Genomic DNA, 23,162 nt, shown 5'->3' with positions numbered 1-23,162 from the left:
CTTTATCAAGTCTAAAGTCCAGGCTGTAGTCAAGTCTATGGTCAAGTCTAAAATCCAGACTATTGTCAAGTCAATATTCAAGTATATAGTCCAGACTATATCCAAGGCTTAAGTCCTGACTATAGTCATGTCTATAGTCAAGTCTACAATCCAGACTATAGTCAAGTCTATAGTCCAGACTATTGTTAAGTCTATAGTCAAGTATATAGTCCAGACTATAGTCAAGTCTTATGTAAAGACTATACTCAAGTCTATAGTCAAGTCTATAGTCAAGTCTATAGTCAATTCTATAGTCAAGTCTATAGTCAAGTCTATAATACAGACTATAGTCAAGTCTATAGTCCAGACTACAGTCCAGAATTTAGTTCAAACTAGAGTCAAGTCTAAAGTCCAGACTATAGTCAATTCTATAGTCCAAACTATTCTTTACTACAGATTGTAGGCAAATCTATAGTTTAGACTATATATACCCTAGTGCATACTAAAGCCTATACTATAGTTCAGACTTTTGTCAAGTCTATAGTCCAGACTTAAGTGAAGTCTGTAGTCCAGACTATAGTCCACATCCCAGTCCAGACTATAGTCCAGAATTTAGTTCAGACTATAGTTATGTCTATAATCCAGACTATAGTCAAGCCTAAAGTTCACATTATATTCAAGTCTATATATTACATACTATAGTCTATTCTGTAGAACAGATTATAGGCAAATCTATAGGACAGACTATAATCTAGTCTATAGTCCAGACAATTATAAACATGTATAGACTATATCCTAGTCTATAGTACACATATAGTACACTATTGTCAAGTCTTTGGTCGAGACTATAGTCAAGTCTATAGTGAAGTCTATAGTCCAGACTATAGTGAAGTCTATTGTCCAGACTTTACTTAAGTCTATAAAAGTCCACACTATAGTCCAGACTATAGTCCAGACTATAGTTCAGACTATAGTCAAGTCTATAGTCAAGTCTAAAGTAAAGTCTTGGTCAAGTTTGTAGTCCAGACTATAATCAAGTCTATAGTCAAGTCTGTAGTCAAGACTATAGTCAAGTCTATAGCCAAGTCTATAGTAATGTCTATAGTCAAGTCTTTAGTCCAGACTATAGTCAATTCTTAGGTCCTACTGTAGTCTATTCTGGAGTACATATTATAGGCAAATCTATAGTCCATACTGTAGTCTATTCCAATGCAGACTATAAACATGCCTATAGTATAGACTATAATCTAGTCTACACTCCGGACTATAATCAAGTCTAGACTATATACATATATAAACTAAAGCCTAGTCTATAGTACGCACTGTAGTCTAGTTTATAGTCCAGGCTACAGTCTAGTCTATAGTTCAGTGCATACTATTGTCTAACATACAGTAGTTTAGTTTACCATCAAAACTATAATTATATCTGTTGTACAAAATATAGCTTAGTCTATAGTCCAGACCATATTCTAGACTAAAGTGCAGATTATAGTCTAGTCTATATTCTAGACTGAAATTTAGTCCATAGTCTAGTCTATAAATAATATTAAATTAAAATGGGAATTCCATAATGCGAAACAAAACATATATGTTTGTAAATAAAAATTATTAGTTTTCGAGTGTTTTTTTCTTTCAAAACAAAATGGGTTAAATCTAGAAAGTGAATATTAATAAATTAATTTTGAAAAATATTATAAATGGCACTAAATAAAATGTTTTTTTTTATTCAGCTAGTATTTACTTCTGATTGTTACTAATTGTAAACCAACCAAATTGTTTTTCTTTTTAAAGGAGAGTCAAAAACCTAAAAATATTAAAGATGGTCAAACAGATATGGGTCCCTCAACTAGCAAAGCCGGAGAAATACCTTCGAGAGCACAGACCAGTGAAGCAAAACAGAAAACCGAAGTTGATAGCGGTGATACTGGCGAGGATTCTGATGCTGGTAGGTTTTAATATGCAATTGTTTAAAAAAATTCTATATTCTTTAATATTTCCAAAATATTTCTAACAGATTTCCAAGCAAATCCTATTATACGTTTAATGGAAGCCTTTTTAGTTTCTTTAACCATACGTTTAAATCGTTTTTCACGCAATTATCGTTATGTGAATAAGATTTTAGCGGAGGAAAAGAAAGCTCTTAAGGAATCGAATAATATGTGCAACATGTTTAAAGGACGTTTCAGTGCGAAAAATGCTGCTTCATTATTTAATATAATGAAACGTAATATTGCCAGGTATTTATTTGCTTTTATTTTGATCTTTTCAATTTTAATATAATTTGAAAGAAACTAAAATTATTATATGTATATGTATTGATGAAATCGTAATGATCAATTCCAATATTATTTGTTTTTGGGTTTTATTTTTAAATTAGTTATTTATAGTTAATTATTAAATTATATGTTTCTTAATCTAATTTTAATTATTTTTTATTCATTTATGATTTTGTTAAGTTGTTAGGATTTAAAGATACATATGTATGTTTTAAAATAAACAAAATAGTCATATTGTTTATAAACAATATAAAATTTTAATTTTCAAAACCATAATGATTTCATGTTTTTCTTCTTTTCTGAAGTCAAATATTTGTTTGAGTTTACTAAATTTTGATATAATTATTATTTAATATTGAAATTGTTCAACATAATTATGAAATACATAAAAAACGTTTTAGTCTATGTTTCATATTAAAGTCTAGTCTTTGACCTAGTCTATAGTATGGCCTCTAGTTTAGTATATAGTCTTTTCTATAACATAGTCTATTGTCTATAGTCCAGTCTATAGTCTAGTCTATAGTCTAGTCTATAGTCTAGTCTATAGTCTAGTCTATAGTCTAGTCTATAGTCTAGTCTATAGTCTAGTCTATAGTCTAGTCTATAGTCTAGTCTATAGTCTAGTCTATAGTCTAGTCTATAGTCTAGTCTATAGTCTAGTCTATAGTCTAGTCTATAGTCTAGTCTATAGTCTATTCTATAGTCTATTCTATAGTCTAGTCTAGTCTATAGTCTAGTCTATAATCTAGTCTATAGTCTAGTCTATAGTCAGGTTTATAGTCTAGTCTACAGTCTAGTATATAGTCTAGTCAATATTCTAGTTTAGTCTATAATATAGTCTAATATATAGTCTAGTCTATATTCTAGTCTGGCCTATACTATAGTCTAGTGTATAATCTAGTCTATAATATAGTCAGGAACATAAATAAGTTTTTCAAATGCATCTAATTTAATGTTGATGTGTATTAGACAGACTACGTCATGACTTTAAAATGTTATTAATACCTATGACCAAATACATAATTATATACATTTTTATATACTATATATATATGCAGGGTTCATACAGTAAAATATTGAAAAAAATTGTAACAGTTTGAATTGCGTTTGTGTTGCTTTCTATTAGTGATTTTTATAAAATTGTTCCGTTTTATAGACCAATTTAAAAAAGTTTATTCATAGTTATAAAATTAATGATTCATTTTATAATTTAATTAATATATTATTTATTTCTTTTATTTTATTTTTTTATTTTGCATATTTATAATATGTTTGCTACCTTTATAATTTGCTCTACCCGCCCTCACCAATCACCGACAAATAAATAAAAAAAAAACAAAATTTAAACTCAACATCATCAAAAACATTAAATAAAATCTACATAAAAATTCAAAACATTTTTTTTAATAAAATTATTAAATTTTAATTTATAAAATTTTCGATGATAATTTTTCTGTTACGCAAAATTGTTTACGTTTCTTTTTTATTTGTATTTTTTTCTTAATTGTTTGTATGGATTTTGTTTTTGATTGAATTGAATTGATTGATTAAATTTTGTGTGACCGATGAGTAGTGATGAAAGTGAAGATGCCGCCGCTCCTTCAACATCATCTAAACGGAATTCAAATAATGCACTTAATAATATTACAAACATACAAGAACCGCCACAAAACAATCACAATACTTATGAACCTATGCAATCACCAAATCCACAACTACCACTATCACCACTGCCAACATCACAACCTCCACTACCTACCACAGCCACCACCTCCACCATACAATCATCATCCGATATACAACAATATAACGATGAAGCCATAGTTTCATTAGATGTCGTTGATGATAGGTAAACAAGAGAATTAATTGAAATTTTTTTATTTATTAAATTTCTTATTTGATACAAAAACAAAAATCTAAAACTAATTTCTTTTGTCTTTATAATTTTCTAAAATTCTAAAACTAACACCAAAGAAAAAACTTAATTTCCAATTACATTTTTCAAAATTTCCCTAACAAAATCTGAGTCTAAAATTATTCTAAATTTATATCCCAAACTTTTTTATGCATTTTTTTCATATTCAACTTTTTATTATAGAAGCAAAGAAAGTATTGCGGATCGTAATAGTAAAATTATGCGCGGGTAAGTTTTTTTCAAAATAATTTATTTATTAAATTTTATTTTGTATAAAAAATTGTGTTTAAGTTTATAATTATTAATATTATTATTAATTTAAATGTTATTTGCATAATAAATTTTTATCTCATTTTTAACAAATTTTTGTTTTATGTTTAGCTTAAACATATGTTTTTGTTGTTAAGAGCAATTACCTAATACAGATCAAATGATAGATAGATAGATAGATAGATAGATAGATAGATAGATAGATAGATAGATAGATAGGTAGGTAGGTAGGTAGGTAGGTAGATAGATAGATAGATAGATAGATAGATATATAGTCTAGTCTATAGTCTAGTCTATAGTCTAGTCTATAGTCTAGTCTATAGTCTAGTCTATAGTCTATTCTATAGTCTATTCTATAGTCTAGTCTAGTCTATAGTCTAGTCTATAATCTAGTCTATAGTCTAGTCTATAGTCAGGTTTATAGTCTAGTCTACAGTCTAGTATATAGTCTAGTCAATATTCTAGTTTAGTCTATAATATAGTCTAATATATAGTCTAGTCTATATTCTAGTCTGGCCTATACTATAGTCTAGTGTATAATCTAGTCTATAATATAGTCAGGAACATAAATAAGTTTTTCAAATGCATCTAATTTAATGTTGATGTGTATTAGACAGACTACGTCATGACTTTAAAATGTTATTAATACCTATGACCAAATACATAATTATATACATTTTTATATACTATATATATATGCAGGGTTCATACAGTAAAATATTGAAAAAAATTGTAACAGTTTGAATTGCGTTTGTGTTGCTTTCTATTAGTGATTTTTATAAAATTGTTCCGTTTTATAGACCAATTTAAAAAAGTTTATTCATAGTTATAAAATTAATGATTCATTTTATAATTTAATTAATATATTATTTATTTCTTTTATTTTATTTTTTTATTTTGCATATTTATAATATGTTTGCTACCTTTATAATTTGCTCTACCCGCCCTCACCAATCACCGACAAATAAATAAAAAAAAAACAAAATTTAAACTCAACATCATCAAAAACATTAAATAAAATCTACATAAAAATTCAAAACATTTTTTTTAATAAAATTATTAAATTTTAATTTATAAAATTTTCGATGATAATTTTTCTGTTACGCAAAATTGTTTACGTTTCTTTTTTATTTGTATTTTTTTCTTAATTGTTTGTATGGATTTTGTTTTTGATTGAATTGAATTGATTGATTAAATTTTGTGTGACCGATGAGTAGTGATGAAAGTGAAGATGCCGCCGCTCCTTCAACATCATCTAAACGGAATTCAAATAATGCACTTAATAATATTACAAACATACAAGAACCGCCACAAAACAATCACAATACTTATGAACCTATGCAATCACCAAATCCACAACTACCACTATCACCACTGCCAACATCACAACCTCCACTACCTACACAGCCACCACCTCCACCATACAATCATCATCCGATATACAACAATATAACGATGAAGCCATAGTTTCATTAGATGTCGTTGATGATAGGTAAACAAGAGAATTAATTGAAATTTTTTTATTTATTAAATTTCTTATTTGATACAAAAACAAAAATCTAAAACTAATTTCTTTTGTCTTTATAATTTTCTAAAATTCTAAAACTAACACCAAAGAAAAAACTTAATTTCCAATTACATTTTTCAAAATTTCCCTAACAAAATCTGAGTCTAAAATTATTCTAAATTTATATCCCAAACTTTTTTATGCATTTTTTTCATATTCAACTTTTTATTATAGAAGCAAAGAAAGTATTGCGGATCGTAATAGTAAAATTATGCGCGGGTAAGTTTTTTTCAAAATAATTTATTTATTAAATTTTATTTTGTATAAAAAATTGTGTTTAAGTTTATAATTATTAATATTATTATTAATTTAAATGTTATTTGCATAATAAATTTTTATCTCATTTTTAACAAATTTTTGTTTTATGTTTAGCTTAAACATATGTTTTTGTTGTTAAGAGCAATTACCTAATACAGATCAAATGATAGATAGATAGATAGATAGATAGATAGATAGATAGATAGATAGATAGATAGATAGGTAGGTAGGTAGGTAGGTAGGTAGATAGATAGATAGATAGATAGATAGATAGATAGATAGATAGATAGATAGATAGATAGATAGATAGATAGATAGATAGATAGATAGATAGGTAGGTAGGTAGATAGATAGATAGATAGATAGATAGATAGATAGATAGATAGATAGATAGATAGATAGATAGATAGATAGATAGAGATAGATAGATAGATAGATAGATAGATAGATAGATAGATAGATAGATAGATAGATAGATAGATAGATAGATAGGTAGGTAGATAGATAGATAGATAGATAGATAGATAGATAGATAGATAGATAGATAGATAGATAGATAGATAGATAGATAGATAGATAAATAGATAGATAGATAGATAGATAGATAGATAGATAGATAGATAGATAGATAGATAGATAGATAGATAGATAGATAGATAGATATAGTCTATAGTCTAGTTTACAGTCTAATCTATAGTCTAGTCTATAGCCTAGTCTATAGTCTAGTCTATAGTCTAGTCTATATTCTAGTCTATAGTCTAGTCTATAGTCTAGTCTATATTCTAGTCTATAGTCTAGTCTATAGTCTAGTCTATAGTCTAGTCTATAGTCTAGTCTATAGTCTAGTCTATAGTCTAGTCTATAGTCTAGTCTATAGTCTAGTCTATAGTCTAGTCATAGTCTAGTCTATAGTCTATTCTATAGTCTAGTCATAGTCTAGTCTATAGTCTAGTCTATAGTCTAGTCTATAGTCTAGTCTATAGTCTAGTCTATAGTCTAGTCTATAGTCTAGTCTATAGTCTAGTCTATAGTCTAGTCTATAGTCTAGTCTATAGTCTAGTCTATAGTCTAGTCTATAGTCTAGTCTATAACTGTTAGATAAATAGTCTATAGTCTAGTCTATAGTCTAATCTATAGTCTAGTCTATAGTCTAGTCTATAGTCTAGTCTATAGTCTAGTCTATAGTCTAGTCTATAGTCTAGTCTATAGTCTAGTCTATAGTCTAGTCTATAGTCTAGTCTATAGTCTAGTCTATATTCTAGTCTATAGTCTAGTCTATAGTCTAGTCTATATTCTAGTCTATAGTCTAGTCTATAGTCTAGTCTATAGTCTAGTCTATAGTCTAGTCTATAGTCTAGTCTATAGTCTAGTCTATAGTCTAGTCTATAGTCTAGTCTATAGTCTAGTCTATAGTGTAGTCTATAGTGTAGTCTATAGTCTAGTCTATAACTGTTAGATAGATAGATAGATAGATAGATAGATAGATAGATAGATAGATAGATAGATAGATAGATAGATAGATAGATAGATAGATAGATAGATAGATAGATAGATAGATAGATAGATAGATAGATAGATAGATAGATAGATAGATAGATAGATAGATAGATAGATAGATAGATAGATAGATAGTTAGATAGTTAGATAGATAGATAGATAGATAGATAGATAGATAGATAGATAGATAGATAGATAGATAGATAGATAGATAGATAGTTAGATAGATAGATAGATAGATAGATAGATAGATAGATAGATAGATAGATAGATAGATAGATAGATAGATAGATAGATAGATAGATAGATAGATAGATAGATAGATAGATAGATAGATAGATAGATAGATAGATAGATAGGTTGTTTGATTTATTGATTGATTGATAATGATTCTTCAAAAGTTGAATTTATCCTGTAGAATTGTATTTAGACATGTCAAATTCCAATAAAGATTTCCTCCAATTTGATCTGTGTTAATTTCTGCCAAATTATATATAATACTAATAATAAATATTTCTTCGTATAATTCTAAATGCTTTTAATTTATATGTATCATTTGTATAAAAAAAAACACGACAGCTTAAAAAAGAAACTCATCTTTATGTTTATTTATATAATTAATTTGTGTTTTTTTTCTGTTTGATAAACAAAACTTATATGTATTTAATTCTTAAATAATTGGTGTTCGCTTATGGCTTTTGTGTTTTTAATACAACATTTAATAATAGACGCAAATCGGAGCCTCTACCAGAAATACGTATAAAGGCTCCTTCGTTTGATCGTGGCCATCGAGGCTCAGGTTCTATAATAAGTAAACAATGGTCTCAAGAGAAAGTAACCAGGTAGCTTAGCATATTCTTTAAAAAAATATCTCTTAAAATAAAAAAAACATTTTTCTTTTTTCATTACAATGTAGCATTTGTTTTATAAACATAAATTTTGTTTTTTTTTTCTTCACCATTTTTTTATTAGAATTTTATGACATTCTTCATACATATTTCAATTATATTAAATATATTTTGTTTTGTCTGTCTGTTAAAATATGTTGTTAATTTCATGTTTAAAATTTTTTTATTATTGTAATTGTTTTTAGTTTCGATTTGATTGGGTAATGATTGTTTTGTTCTAAGATATTCAAAACTATTTGCTATTTGCTGAAAACATTTTAAATTTTTAAGTTTTTTTTCAGTCATGAAAAAAATAGCATACAAATATAAAACTTTTATTAAAACTGTCCTTGTGCTTTAATACTTTTATATACAGTGAATCAACTAAGTTTTTTGCTTAACTTTTTTTTACGAGAATTTAGTTTTTTGTTCATAAATAAAATTCGAAAAAATAGGTAATAAGTAAATATATGTTTTCCAATTAAAAATAGAGATTGTGTAAAATGGGAAAAATTAGAAAAAATATTAAAATACAAATTTTGGTGCATTTGTTGTTGCATTTTATAATTATTCATCAGAATTTGCATGTCAATAAAGTATTTTGCATATTAAGAATTCCGGTTAATTTCGTTGGGGTTTTTCAAATTATTTTTGGAATTTATTGTTTTATTGTTAAAAGGAAAAAAGTGTTAAGTATTTTTCAATTGCGATTTGCAAAAATCATATCCTCATTGGGTGAAAATGTGATGTTATTTGCCTTAAAATGTTTAAAGGATAATAATGAGGCAATTTTGATATAAAAAATTAGTTTAGATTTCTAGAACAAGTGTAAATCAATAAAATATAATTATGAAATGTTTAATCAATAACATTAAAAAATATAAAATAGAGTAATAGATGAAATGTTCCAAAGAATTATTACAAAAAACGTACTGAGTATCCAAGGAAAACTATTGGACTCCTGATTTATCTTTTTCAAAATCTATATACGAACTAGGAGGAACACTATGTTTAAATTAAGACCTCTAAACAGACCTTAGATTGCTTGGAACCAATGTAAAGTGAACTGTCGTGTAGTACAGGAAAAATACCTAATTTAGATATTTTAAAATAGAGGTGGTTATCATACCAAAACGTCAACAAAAGCAATATTTTTCACCTAATACATACACTTATATATATTAAGGACCCAAATCAAGAATAACTATCTAGATCCAAATACGCCTACTGTATCGTATTCATAAAATAAAGGATTTAAAATATGAGATTGAAAATCAAGATTTTATAAATTCTCATAGGTATATAGGATAATAAATCGGTTAAGAAATTTCTAAATTTAGCCGTTCCACTACTAAAATATCTAAAAAATGTTATTCTAAATAGTAAGAGTAATAAAAATATTAAATTTTATAAAATAATGCAGCAATATTTAAAAAAATGAACAAAAAACCTAAAAAAGCAAAATACTTTATTGACCCAAAAAATTAACAACACGTTCACATTTTATCAAAAATCTCATTAATTAATATAACAATTTTACTTTTTATAGTAGAAAATTAAAATATTCTTTAAAAATATACAACAAACAAATTGCTTTATTTTGCTAAAAATAATTGTTCAGATAAAGTTTTTTTCTTAAAATTTATAAAATTTTACATAGGCAAATTACTTAATTGATTCACTGTATGAATTCTTCTTTGTTTTTTCTACAATTTTCAATATTGCACATTTATGAATGTATGAATTTTTGGTCAATTTTTTTTTAAACAATTTAGCATGTTTTTTTTTCTTTTTTGGAATTTGTAATATATATTTTTTATTGTTGTTATTATTTTTTTACAAAATGTCATCTTGTTATTTTTCTCAATATTTGTATCAATGAATGTCTCTGAAGCACTGAAAAATCTATTTTCTTTAAAAAAATTACTTAAGTTTATTAAACAATAAGTACTCGTAACTAAATGGGTTTAATGAAATATTTTTAAAGCTAGCTACTAAAAAAAATGTTTACTAAGACTATATTTCATAATAAATTGTAAAAGAATATCTAACTAATTATTAAACTAACTTATAATAAATATAAAACTCCACATAATTTGAGTTAACGTAACACTTTTTTTTAAATAAGATTAATTTATATAAAAATTTAGTTTTAGAAATTATAGTTATTTCTTTCTTAACTATTGAATGTTGTAATTTATATTTTTAGCATAATTATTTTTTTTTAATATTAACAGTTTTAATTAGCATAGATAAGATAAATCAATGTTATTGAAAAATCTCAGCATCTACAATTTTTATACCCTACACCACTTTAGTGGGGAGGGTATATTGGGTTTGTGTTGATGTTTGTAACATACAAAAATATTCGTCCTATACCCACCTTAAAGTATACCAATCGGCTTAGAATCATTTTCTGAATCTATTAAGCTATGCCCGTCCGTCTGGCTGGCTGGCTGTCCATGTAAACCTTGTGCGCAAGGTACAGGCCGCAATTTTCAAGATAATTGGATGAAATTTGGCACACACGCTTCTTTTGGCCCAAGGACGAAGCCTGTTGAAAATATTGAAATCGGTCCATTATTTCGACTAGCCCCCATACAAACTCCCTTCAGAAAATGACATAAAGGTCAAAATTCACTTACCAACACTAATAACACTTTTAAATTCTACATAAGTAAATAATATTGAAGAAGACTTAACTCCCCCTACCAACATGTCATTGGAGGAATGTTGTTATAGAAGCAGTCAAAATCCTATATTTGGATGTCAAAAATAAAACACATATACCACAGATACCGAATTGAGTAATTCAAGTGCTTCGTGTGAACAACTTGGTATAAGTAATTCGACTGCTCGTGTGAACTACCCAGAAAAAAAAGTGAGGAAAAGAAGTAGAATTTTCACCACAAATAACATACTTGAAGTACTTCAAATTTTGGTGAAAAACTTATGAATTTTACATTAGCGTGTCATTGGAGGGATGTTGTTCATTTTGACAACTATGAACTACATCTAATCTTATTCATAGATGCAATAAAAATCCGATATTTAGATGTCAAAAATAAACCGAATTCGTTCAATGATATCCTTATGTTAATTTCATTAATTTTTCACCAAAGTTTGATGTACTTCGAATATATTATTTGTACTGACTTTTTCAACATCTTATTATTTATTATTATTTTTTGCTGGTTAGGTATGAAAGTTCAAAGTTCAAAAAAACTTTTATTTAATGTATGAATCTTTGAGCTATGCTAAATGAAACTGTTAATAACTCGTCGACTTTTTTGTGTGTAATTATGATAATAATATTATAATAAGTTAATAAGTATGTCATAGTTCAAAACATATTAAATTTAGGACTGTTCTGTTCACTATTCGACTTGTCACTTAAATGTAGGAAATTTTAATTCTTTATGTTGAATTTTTACTTAAAAATGAGCTTTATATGAGAGCTATGATAAAGTTTAGTGCGATCATAATAAAATCAACATTTCGACTTTTGTGTTTTTAATTAAAAAATAAATTTTTCGAACATTTATAATATCGACTTTCTGATTTTTTTTTACATTATTTTGTAAAATCGATTCTTGGACTCTGTTCCAACAAAAATCGACTTTTTCCGACAAAAAGAATATTTTTTCGATTGTTTTAATGTCGGTTTAAGAGTAGCGTTACTGACTGACTGATTCATCATCGCACAGCCCAACCGGCTGAACCTAGAATCATGAAATTTTGACAGTAGATGTGTTTTTGGTTATGTAGATCCACTAAGGACGGATTTTTGGAAATTTGCACATTTACGAGTAAAAAGGGGAAAAAACGGTTTAAACAGGTTTTCTTAAATATCTTACATAATATTAGTGATACAAGATACCTGTATCTACTCTTAAAATGAGCAGATGGGTGTCTGGTACTTTTTTCGAAATTCGTACTTTTAAGGGGTAAAAATGTGTAACAAAGGTGATTTTGGTACGTTTTTCAGCCCTTTATAACTTTTAAACTAATTAACATAATCAAATTTTTCTAAATATTTTGGATACATCTCTCAAAATTATGAGACACCTGTTTCGTACTTTTTTAAAATTCAGTCCTTTTTGGGTGTAAAAGGGACAAAACTGTATTTATGGTACTTTTTTTTAGCACATTAAGAAAACTTTTTCGGTTTATTGAATTATTCATATTAAATTACGGACTAACTCTGTAATATTTATTGTAATAAAATTTTTGCTATTTCACTAGGTAAAAAAGTACCAAAAAGGGGAAAAACGGAAAATTTAATTTTATTCAAACTCATTAAGCCAACTTTTATAAAATTTCAAAAAGTAGTTGATTTACTCACACAAAATAAGCTTTTGGTATATTATTTTGGAATTCGTGTACTAAGGCCTATATAGGACCAAATTCGAGTAAATTGTTTGGTACCTTTTTTAAAGCACAATTTTTCTGGAATAAATGAATGCAGATTTGAATCGTTTGAGTTTTATCTGTGATATATATGTAGATTTTAATACGGAACATTTTGTAAACTTAATTCTCGAAAAAGTATACTTCTAAGCGAAAAAGGGAAAACATTGTAATCTTTTTATTAGTACTTTCCACTTAGGTAAACTTTATACCACTCTTGGTACTTTTTCTTCCTTCAAATGATACTCTATGTATGTTCTTTAATATGAACTGAAAACACATGATTATTAAACATACATGGTCCTCATTGAATAAGATCCTTTAAGAAACAACTTTTTAGTACTTTTTATCTCATAAATTGTAGTTTTTTAATTTTCCAAAATATTCAACTTAGGAACATTAATTTGAACACACATGGTCTTGACTGAATAATATTCTGGAAGTGAGAACTATTTGGTACTTTTCTATTATTCAAATGGATTCTATATAATTGGTAACCGGAACACACGGTCCTTATTAAATGAGAATTTATTGAAAGAGATCTTTGTACTTTTTCGTTTTTCCGATGGTACTTTTTGATATTGAATATAGTTATGGTAGCGAAGCATCCAGGGTATGCTAGTTTTCTATAAAGAACTAAATTGCCTAGATTTAAGAAGAGATTGTATATTTGACTTAGTTATTTAAAAAGTACGATTCGTCCTTGGACTAAAAAAATGGATGGATCTATAATTAGTCTCCAACTCAACTATAGTAAATATTCGTCTGAAATTTTTCATAAAATTGTCATAAATAAATAAAAATAAAGTAGAGTTTTGAAACATATTTTTAGAAATTTCATCCAGCACACAGTCATATAACATAGATGATGCTGCATAGATTACGGGCTAGTATCATTAATTCATTTAACAAGTACAATAACAGAACAGTCCTGAACTTTATTTCTTATAAACAAAACATTTTTAATTTATAAAAATTTCAACATTACAGCACGGAAATTGCCTTCGACGATGAAGATTTTACTGCACGCGATCACAATATAATTGTGGAGGTTTTAATATCAGCTTGGTATGCTATACTATCAAATACTGATTTGATCTGTTATATAGTGGTGTTTATAAATCAAGTAAGTTTTGCAATCTAAAATCTATAATAAATGACATGAATTTATTTCCATTTTATCTTAAACTTTAGGTGGTAAATGCAAGTTTAATTTCATTACCTCTACCCTTGATGGTCTTCCTTTGGGGCACATTGTCCTTGCCACGTCCAACGAAAACTTTCTGGGTTACTTTGATTGCTTATACCCAGGCCATAGTACTTATTAAATGTATCTTCCAATTCAAGTTAATTTGGGTTAATTATCATTACAATTTACCCAATAATCCTTTGGGTATTGAGAAATTGTTTGGTGTGGAAATGTCTTCAGATTATGCCACCTATGATTTGTTATTGCTATTGGTGCTATTTTTCCATAGGTAAGAAAGTGTTATTTTTTATCATAATTAAACATTTCTGAAATTGCTTAAAATTTGTTTTTCTTAATTTCAGATTCATTTTGAAATCTCATGGTTTATGGAAGATTGATAATAAACCTATTGATAAATACAGTGAAGATGATTATGATTCCAAGTCCACGTTGTAAGTACATACATTAAAAAAAAGAAACTTTTTAAAATTATAAAATTCTATAAAATAATTCCATTTTAAGGGCAGGTAAAGTAAAATTTAAATTTTTACATACATTTTTAAAAGTATATAAACTTTTCATGAGCTCTCTTAGCAAAGTTTAAAAGCAAACAAAATAAAGCCTCAAATACCGAACCAATTTCAAGCTCAAGTTCAGATTCTTTGAATGTAGTAGAATCAAAGCAAGATATAATAAGTTTTTATAAAATATCTCAAAGATTACAAAAAAGAAAATCGAAAAAAGTATCAATAAAAGGTTCATTTAGTGAAATTATTAATTCAACAAGTTTTAAAAGTTTAAAGGTTGATAAATGGGTCATTACAAGTAATGAAACCATTTCTAGTCAAGATGTGTTTAAAAATAAGAGGTATATTGTTTATTGTTTTTTGTTTTATATAAATTTTATTTATGTTTTATAATATTTAAAAAAAAACCTTTATTTTTTTTAATTGCCTATAGGAATGATACTAATGGTGATGAAGACGAAAATTCTGAACGCCGTAATTCGGGCGGTTCCGAACGTAATAGCGAACAACGTTTAACGGTGTCTCCCAATGATTTAGTTAAACGCGTGGAGAATTTGCAGTAAGTATAAATTTCTAGTTCAGTTCTAGTTCAGTTCTAGTTCAGTTCTAGTACAGTTCTAGTTCAGTTCTAGTTCAGTTCTAGTTCAGTTCTAGTTCAGTTCTAGTTCAGTTCTAGTTCAGTTCTAGTTCAGTTCTAGTTCAGTTCTAGTTCAGTTCTAGTTCAGTTCTAGTTCAGTTCTAGTTCAGTTCTAGTTCAGATCTAGTTCAGTTCGAGATCAGTTTTTGTTACTGTTACTCCTTAGTAAGAATCGAGTAAACAACATTATTTTCTTTTAATTATAGGCGTAATAAGTATCTATCTGGTTTAACGAAATTTTTCCACAATTTGGTACACAAAGCTCGTCTACCTACCGATGTATATGCTCTTATGTTCCTGTGTGATTTTATCAACTTCTTTGTATTACTTTTCGGCTTTACAGCATTTAGTGTAAGTTTTCAAAAACTAATTTCCGAATATAAAAAATGTTTAAATTTATTATTCTTTACCTTTATTATAACTAGTCTAAACAAGCTGATGGTGGTGTTAAAACCTATTTGGCCGAAAACAAAGTACCCATTCCTTTTCTGATTATGTTGCTGGTACAATTCGTTTTAATTGTTATCGATCGTGCTCTGTACTTGCGCAAGGCTTTGGTTTATAAAATCATATTCCACTTTATTTCGGTAGTGGGCATACATGTCTGGATGTTCTTTATTGTACCCGCTGTAACGGAAAGAAGTTTTTATGCTTCCGCTCCCCCCATTATATTCTATATCATAAAATGTTTCTATTTGCTGCTCTCAAGTTATCAAATTAAATGTGGTTATCCAAATCGTATATTGGGTAATTTCTTAACCAAGAGTTTCTCAATGATTAATATGATTTCATTTAAAATGTAAGTTCTTTACAAATATATTGCAAAATAAGGAATATTTAAAAAAACTTTATATCTAATTTACAGCTACATGCTTATACCTTTCCTGTATGAGTTGCGTACTATTTTAGATTGGCTGTGCACGGATACCACAATGACCTTATTCGATTGGTTGAAAATGGAAGATATTTTTGCCAATATTTATTCTATTAAATGTTTACGACAAATGGAAACAGATTTCCCTGCTGTAAGGGCTCAAAAGAAAGCCACATTTATGAAACTGTTAATGGGCGGTTCGGCTATACTGCTCATCGTTTTTGCTTTATGGGGTCCTCTGACATTGTTTGCTCTTTCTGGTGCTGTTGGACAATCTAATGTGCCCACAGAAGTTAAAGTGTCTATACGTATTGGTTCATACGATCCCATCTATGTGGCTAGCACGCGCGAAAGTTCTTTTGTATTCGACGACAGCATGTTCTCTGCTATGAAAAATGCCTATATAAAGGATAAGGAGGCGTTATCATTCTTATTGAACTATGATGCTTCAGATGTAGCGGCTATTAAATTGAAAAGGAATTCACCCTCAATGTGGAACATAGCGCCGCCAGATAAGGCTAGATTACTGTCCGAATTGGAAAGCAGTAAGTGGTCGTTTTTTATGTTCATTATTATTTTAACAATTATTTTAATACAAATTTTCTTTTTTTTCCACCTTATTGAAGATGTAACACTGGTTGTACGTTTGTCCTATGAGCTAACTCGAACACCTCCGGTCAAAAATCAAGTGGGCACTGTCGGCTCTGAAATCACTTGGGAAATGACGGGTGACTATGCCGATAGAAAGAATTTAGAGAATATGATTAGAACTGGTAATGAGAATGACACGGATGCTACCATACCCAATATAGTGCCGAAATTTATAAAAGTTTTGAACTCTGGAGATCCTACATATATATCAGCACTGGTACCGAAAGTTAATAATACAAAATATTCAGGTTGGTAACTAAGATATAACTGAATTTGAATATATTTTACTAATTTCAACTTTATTTTTATAGATTTTACTAATATGAGTATATCTATGAATTCGGCGGGTAATAGTAGCTTCTGGTGGGAAATAACTGACTATTGTGGGGGAGATGATGCTGTATCGACTTTACTGAAAAAATTACCTCTTTACGACTGTTCATCCGGTATAGTGTTTTATACGTTTAATGATAAAAAGTTCCCTTCAACGTGGACATTCTTAACGGGAGGAGGGTGAGTTTTTTTAATATAAATACATACATATTTCAATAGATGTTTAACTTACTCTGTATGCTTTTAGTATCATCGGTTTGTATACTACATTCGTGTTATTGGCCTCCAGATTTTTGAAGAACTTCTTGGGTGGTCAAACGAGAAGAATTATGCATGAAGATTTGCCAAATGTTGATAGAGTCCTACAACTGTGTCTTGATATATACTTGGTAAGTTCTTATAACAAATATTGAAGATTTTGCCAAATTTAGAGATTTTAATCAGGAAAATTTATCTAAAATTTTAGTTTAGTTTAGTTCATTTCAGTTCTAGTTTAGTTCTGGTTCAGTTTTAGTTCAGTTCTTGTTCAATTCTAGTTTAGTTCTGGTTTAGTTCAGTTCTTGTTCAATTCTAGTTCAGTTTTAGTTCAGTTCTAGTTCAGTTCTAGTTCAGTTCTAGTTCAGTTCTAGTTCAGTTCTAGTTCAGTTCTAGTTCAGTTCTAGTTCAGTTCTAGTTCAGTTCTAGTTCAGTTCTAGTTCAGTTCTAGTTCAGTTCTAGTTCAGTTCTAGTTCAGTTCTAGTTCAGTTCTAGTTCAGTTCTAGTTCAGTTCTAGTTCAGTTCTAGTTCAGTTCTAGTTCAGTTCTAGTTTAGTTCTAGTTCTAGTTCAGTTCTAGTTCAGTTCTTGTTCAGTTCTAGTTCAGTTCTAGTTCAGTTCTAGTTCAGTTCTAGTTCAGTTCTAGTTCAGTTCTAGTTCAGTTCTAGTTCAGTTCTAGTTCAGTTCTAGTTCAGTTCTTGTTCAATTCTAGTTCAGTTCTAGTTAAGTTCTAGTTCAGTTCTAGTTAAGTTCTAGTTCAGTTCAAGTTCAGTTCAAGTTCAGTTCTAGTTCAGTTCTAGGTCAGTTCTATGTCAGTTCTAGTTCAGTTTTAGTTCAGTTCCAGTTCAGTTCTAGTTCAGTTCTAGTTCTGTTCTAGTTCTACTTTGTTCTAGTTCTGTTCTAGTTCTGTTATAGTTCTGTTCTAGTTCTGTTATAGTTCTCTTATAGTTCTGTTCTAGTTCTGTTCTAGTTCAGTTCTAGTTCAGTTCTAGTTCAGTTCTAGTTCTGTTCTAGTTCTGTTCTAGTTCTGTTCTAATTCTGTTCTAGTTCTGTTCTAGTTCTGTTCTAGTTCTGTTCTAGTTCTATTCTAGTTCTGTTCTAATTCTGTTCTAGTTCTGTTCTAGTTCTGTTCTAGTTCTGTTCTAGTTCTGTTCTAGTTCTGTTCTAGTTCTGTTCTAGTTCTGTTCTAGTTCTGTTCTAGTTCTGTTCTACTTCTGTTCTAGTTCTGTTCTAGTTCTGTTCTACTTCTGTTCTAGTTCTGTTCTAGTTCAGTTCTAGACCAGTTTTAGTCTTACTTCATTAATGGCGCTTATAAGCGGTACAATTTTACAGCTATTAACATTTTTTTTCTTTCCCACAGGTGAGAGAAGCTTTAGAATTCATGCTGGAAGAAGATCTATTTGCCAAATTAATCTTCTTGTATCGATCACCGGAAACAATGATCAAATGGACACGACCCCGTGAAGAAATTGCCGATGATGAGACCGACAGCGATTCGGTGCGTAGCCGTATGAGTGGGCGACGTAATGATCATCCACAACCAGCTAATGTTCAATAACCTTAACTGACTGTGTCTTAAAATAGAAAGAAACAAATTCAATATTTAAAAGCAAATTTCCTGCAGATAAATTCTTAATTTTTTTTTACATTTAACCAACAAGAAGTACAAAAATACTTCAAACTTCATTTTTTTATTCCTTTTTTTTCCAAAGTACACAATCAAAACTTAAGAACTGCCTACGAATTATTATTGTATGATTTGATTATGAATATTACTACTGTTACTAATTAATTAATTATATAGTTAATTATTGTGGATATTATTTATGCATAATTTATGTTTTAATAGCATATGTAATTAATATTAAACTAAAAACAATATTAATAACTTTTTTTACATATTCTTGGGTAGAATTCTAAGCAAAAAAAAGTTATACAAATTAATTGTTTGAATTAAACATTTTTTTGTTTTGAAATTTATTTAAAAATCATATAAAATTTATTAAACTTATGAAATTTTAAATAAAGTTTATATGTTAATAATCTACAAGTTTTCATAACAAAACATTTCCAGTGAAAATGCTAACAGTTTAATGTAGTTTTTTCTTTCTAAAAATAAACTTTATTTGAAATAAAATTGTTATTTAAAATGCTTTTTATACTTTATAGTATAGTAATATAATTATAATTGTAATAAAATGTGAACTCATATTCAGGGATTTTAAGCATTTTTTTGATACAAAACATAAAAATTAAATAATTATTATAATAATAATAAAGAAAAATAATAATAATATTGTAATAATAATGTAATAAAAAAAGCAACAAGAAAACAATTTAGATAAACAATTTATATGTTTAATATTATTAAACTAGTTAGTCTAAATAAGTGATAATAATACCAAGTGGAGTTATTCGTATTTTTTATATTACTTTTTATTATTGATTTTTTACTAATTGCAATATTATTCAAAGTGCTTGTGTATAAAAATTATTTAAGATATATTTTGAGAAAAAAACTAATATAAAGCATATATGTATTTGCATGTGTAACACTGGAAGTTGGTAATTACAATGGGTTATTTTAAAATATAAGTTCAGTTGTGGTTCAGTTCTAGTTTAGTTCTAGTTCAGTTCTAGTTTAGTTCTAGTTCAGTACTAGTTCAGTTCTAGTTCAGTACGAGTTCAGTTCTAGTTCAGTACGAGTTCAGTTCTAGTTCAGTACTAGTTCAGTTCTAGTTCAGTTCTAGTTCAGTTCTAGTTCAGTTCTAGTTCAGTTCAGTTCTAGTTCAGTTCTAGTTCAGTTCTAGTTCAGTTCTAGTTCAGTTCTAGTTCAGTTCTAGTTCAGTTCTAGTTCAGTTCTAGTTCAGTTCTAGTTCAGTTCTAGTTCAGTTCTAGTTTAGTTCAGTTCTAGTTCAGTTCTAGTTCAGTTCTAGTTCAGTTCTAGTTCAGTTCTAGTTCAGTTCTAGTTCAGTTCTAGTTCAGTTCTAGTTCAGTTCTAGTTCAGTTCTAGTTCAGTTCTAGTTCAGTTCTAGTTCAGTTATAGTTCAGTTCTAGTTCAGTTCTAGTTCAGTTCTAGTTTAGTTCTAGTTCAGTTCTAGTTCAGTTCTAATTCAGTTCTAGTTCAGTTCAAGTTCAGTTCTAGTTCAGTTCTAGTTCAGTTCTAGTTCAGTTCTAGTTTAGTTCTAGTTCAGTTCTAGTTCAGTTCTAATTCAGTTCTAATTCAGTTCTAGTTCAGTTCTAATTCAGTTCTAGTTCAGTTCTAGTTCAGTTCTAATTCAGTTCTAGTTCAGTTCTAGTTCAGTTCTAGTTCAGTTCTAGTTCAGTTCTAGTTCTAGTTCAGTTCTAGTTCAGTTCTAGTTCAGTTCTAATTCAGTTCTAATTCAGTTCTAGTTCAGTTCAAGTTCAGTTCTAGTTCAGTTCTAGTTCTAGTTCAGTTCTAGTTCAGTTCTAGTTTAGTTCTAGTTCAGTTCTAGTTCAGTTCTAGTTCAGTTCTAATTCAGTTCTAGTTCAGTTCTAGTTCAGTTCTAATTCAGTTCTAGTTCAGTTCTAGTTCAGTTCTAGTTCAGTTCTAGTTCAGTTCTAGTTCAGTTCTAGTTCAGTTCTAGTTCAGTTCTAGTTCAGTTCTAGTTCAGTTCTAGTTTAGTTCTAGTTCAGTTCTAGTTCAGTTCTAATTCAGTTCTAGTTCAGTTCTAGTTCAGTTCTAGTTCAGTTCTAGTTCAGTTCTAGTTCAGTTCTAGTTCAGTTCTAGTTCACTTCTAGTTCACTTCTAGTTCACTTCTAGTTCACTTCTAGTTCACTTCTAGTTCAGTTCTAGTTCACTTCTAGTTCAGTTCTAGTTCAGTTCTAGTTCAGTTCTAGTTCACTTCTAGTTCACTTCTAGTTCACTTCTAGTTCAGTTCTAGTTCAGTTCTAGTTCAGTTCTAGTTAAGTTCTAGTTAAGTTCTCGTTCAGTTCTAGTTAAGTTCAGTTCTAGTGCAATTATAGTTGAGTTATAGCTAAGTTCTAGTACTGTCTATGTAATAGTAATGAAACGATTTTGTTTAAAGAATCTCACTAAAGTATTTCTCCAAAAAATTTCCTTTAAAAAGTTCGCTCCAGTGTTACATTATGAAAAATAACTAAAATTAAATAAATAAATTTTTTACGAAAAAGCCAAAATATTTAATAAAATGCCTTAAATGTTGTAATTAAAAAAATAATTTAATTAAAATCAAAATAGAAAAAGGAAAAAAAAACAGAAATACAATAATCTAATAATATGCTTGCATAAACTATATATTTAATCAAAATTCATACATTAAATAATGTTTAAACTTCAATTAGGAAAAACAAATATCTAACAAAAACTCATATCATTCACTATTACAAAAACAAAACAACAACAATATAAATACATTAAGGCCGGGTTTCTTACTCATCAGTTAAACTAGGCTTAACTTGCTGTTAGATTAAACTCGGAACACATTTAGGCGGACTTTAACCGATGATTGTGTTTTTCAATTTTAGATTTAAGCTCAGTTAACTTTGTTAGTATTGCCAACTTTTCACTCAAAAACATAAACAATGAACAGCTGTTTTTTGCAAACAATACTTTTATATGGAAAATTTTAGAAAAAAAATTTAAATAAACATTTAAAACAATAATTAATGAAACAAAACAAATCAGAAAATTGCAATTTATTTAAAATATTAAGTTTTTGTTCTTCCGAAAACATTGTTTTATTGTTTTTGTTAATTGTGTTTTCTCACTTATAACTTGAGTTTAATTGGCCAATTACACTCAGTTAAACTAAGATAATAAGTAACTTTACTGATAACTGAAAAACACAAAACATATATTAAACCAGTTTTAACCAAAGAATGAAGATTATCGTTATCAGAAAAACTCGCCCTAAATCAGTCAGTTAGTTGGTCACATAGCGTTAAAAATCAAATAATTTTTTTAATATTTTATTTTTTTTTATAATTGGAATTGATAACATTTCGCAACATCAAAATGCATACAACTAATTTAAGAGCGATGAGATAACGAACAAAACAAATAATTATTATATGTAAATCCTAAAAATAAAATAATAATTTTTGTTTAGTCTTTAGGAATTCTTTTTTATATAACAAAAAATTTTTTTTGATATTACAAATATAATAATAATAAAAAAATAATAATTGTTTGAGAATAATTAATGTTAAACAAAAAGAAAGAAAAAATCAAAAAAACACAAAAAATAAATGTTTTTTACCTTTATTAACTATTTATTAATAAAATAACAAATAAAGAATGGTACCTATTTTAATGTTTAATATTAGACAAATTCTAAAAAAAAATCTAAAATAAACCAAAAAACAAAACTAGATTTTTATTTAATTATGTTAAGTATAACAAGAAATAAAGTTTGTATTTTTTCAATAAACTATCAACTAAACAAAAAGAAACAAGTATGAAGTATAGTCGGGCGTAGCCGACCATATGATACCCTACACCAGTCAGTATGTATGTTAAAAATGGGGATTATTTAGAAAAATAAAGCATTTGGTTTGTTTTTTTTTTAATTTTTTTTTTTGACAAAAAAAGAGATTTTTTTTAAGAGGGCTCAAAGGGGAGTAGGGCAAAATATGGCCCTATTCTTAAAAATGTT

At 27.9% G+C, this 23,162-nt stretch overlaps 2 protein-coding genes across 8 annotated transcripts in view; both read left to right on the top strand.

The window, feature by feature from the left end:
* The window catches only part of LOC111681082 (piezo-type mechanosensitive ion channel component), a 63,656-nt gene extending 44,265 nt beyond the window's left edge, over positions 1–19,391 (top strand). For 3 of the 7 annotated variants that reach the window (XM_023442801.2, XM_023442800.2, XM_023442803.2), the window contains 15 exons: positions 1,771–1,924; positions 1,994–2,216; positions 3,829–4,104; positions 4,354–4,398; positions 14,050–14,185; positions 14,254–14,537; positions 14,611–14,700; positions 15,209–15,334; positions 15,619–15,763; positions 15,838–16,211; positions 16,278–16,831; positions 16,913–17,185; positions 17,249–17,450; positions 17,518–17,659; positions 18,884–19,391. In XM_023442801.2, coding sequence (XP_023298569.2) covers positions 1,771–1,924; positions 1,994–2,216; positions 3,829–4,104; positions 4,354–4,398; positions 14,050–14,185; positions 14,254–14,537; positions 14,611–14,700; positions 15,209–15,334; positions 15,619–15,763; positions 15,838–16,211; positions 16,278–16,831; positions 16,913–17,185; positions 17,249–17,450; positions 17,518–17,659; positions 18,884–19,081 — 3,222 coding nt within the window. In that variant the 3' untranslated portion in view covers positions 19,082–19,391. The remainder of the gene's footprint in view (positions 1–1,770; positions 1,925–1,993; positions 2,217–3,828; positions 4,105–4,353; positions 4,399–14,049; positions 14,186–14,253; positions 14,538–14,610; positions 14,701–15,208; positions 15,335–15,618; positions 15,764–15,837; positions 16,212–16,277; positions 16,832–16,912; positions 17,186–17,248; positions 17,451–17,517; positions 17,660–18,883) is intronic. The other 4 variants (XM_023442802.2, XM_046945294.1, XM_046945295.1 and 1 more) reach the window with 4 other exon arrangements.
* Positions 5,511–6,227, top strand: LOC124418583 (WAS protein family homolog DDB_G0292878-like). The gene is made up of 2 exons (XM_046945297.1): positions 5,511–5,932; positions 6,182–6,227. The coding sequence occupies exon 1, from the start codon at positions 5,650–5,652 to the stop codon at positions 5,905–5,907; it is 258 nt and encodes an 85-aa protein (XP_046801253.1). The 5' UTR covers positions 5,511–5,649; the 3' UTR covers positions 5,908–5,932; positions 6,182–6,227.
* Positions 19,392–23,162: the final 3,771 nt, after the last annotated feature.

Source organism: Lucilia cuprina, chromosome 2 (assembly GCF_022045245.1).
Source record: "Lucilia cuprina isolate Lc7/37 chromosome 2, ASM2204524v1, whole genome shotgun sequence".
NCBI lineage: Eukaryota > Metazoa > Arthropoda > Insecta > Diptera > Calliphoridae > Lucilia > Lucilia cuprina.
Note: the sequence above shows the minus strand (reverse complement) of the source record. Positions and strands in the feature narration are given on the sequence as shown.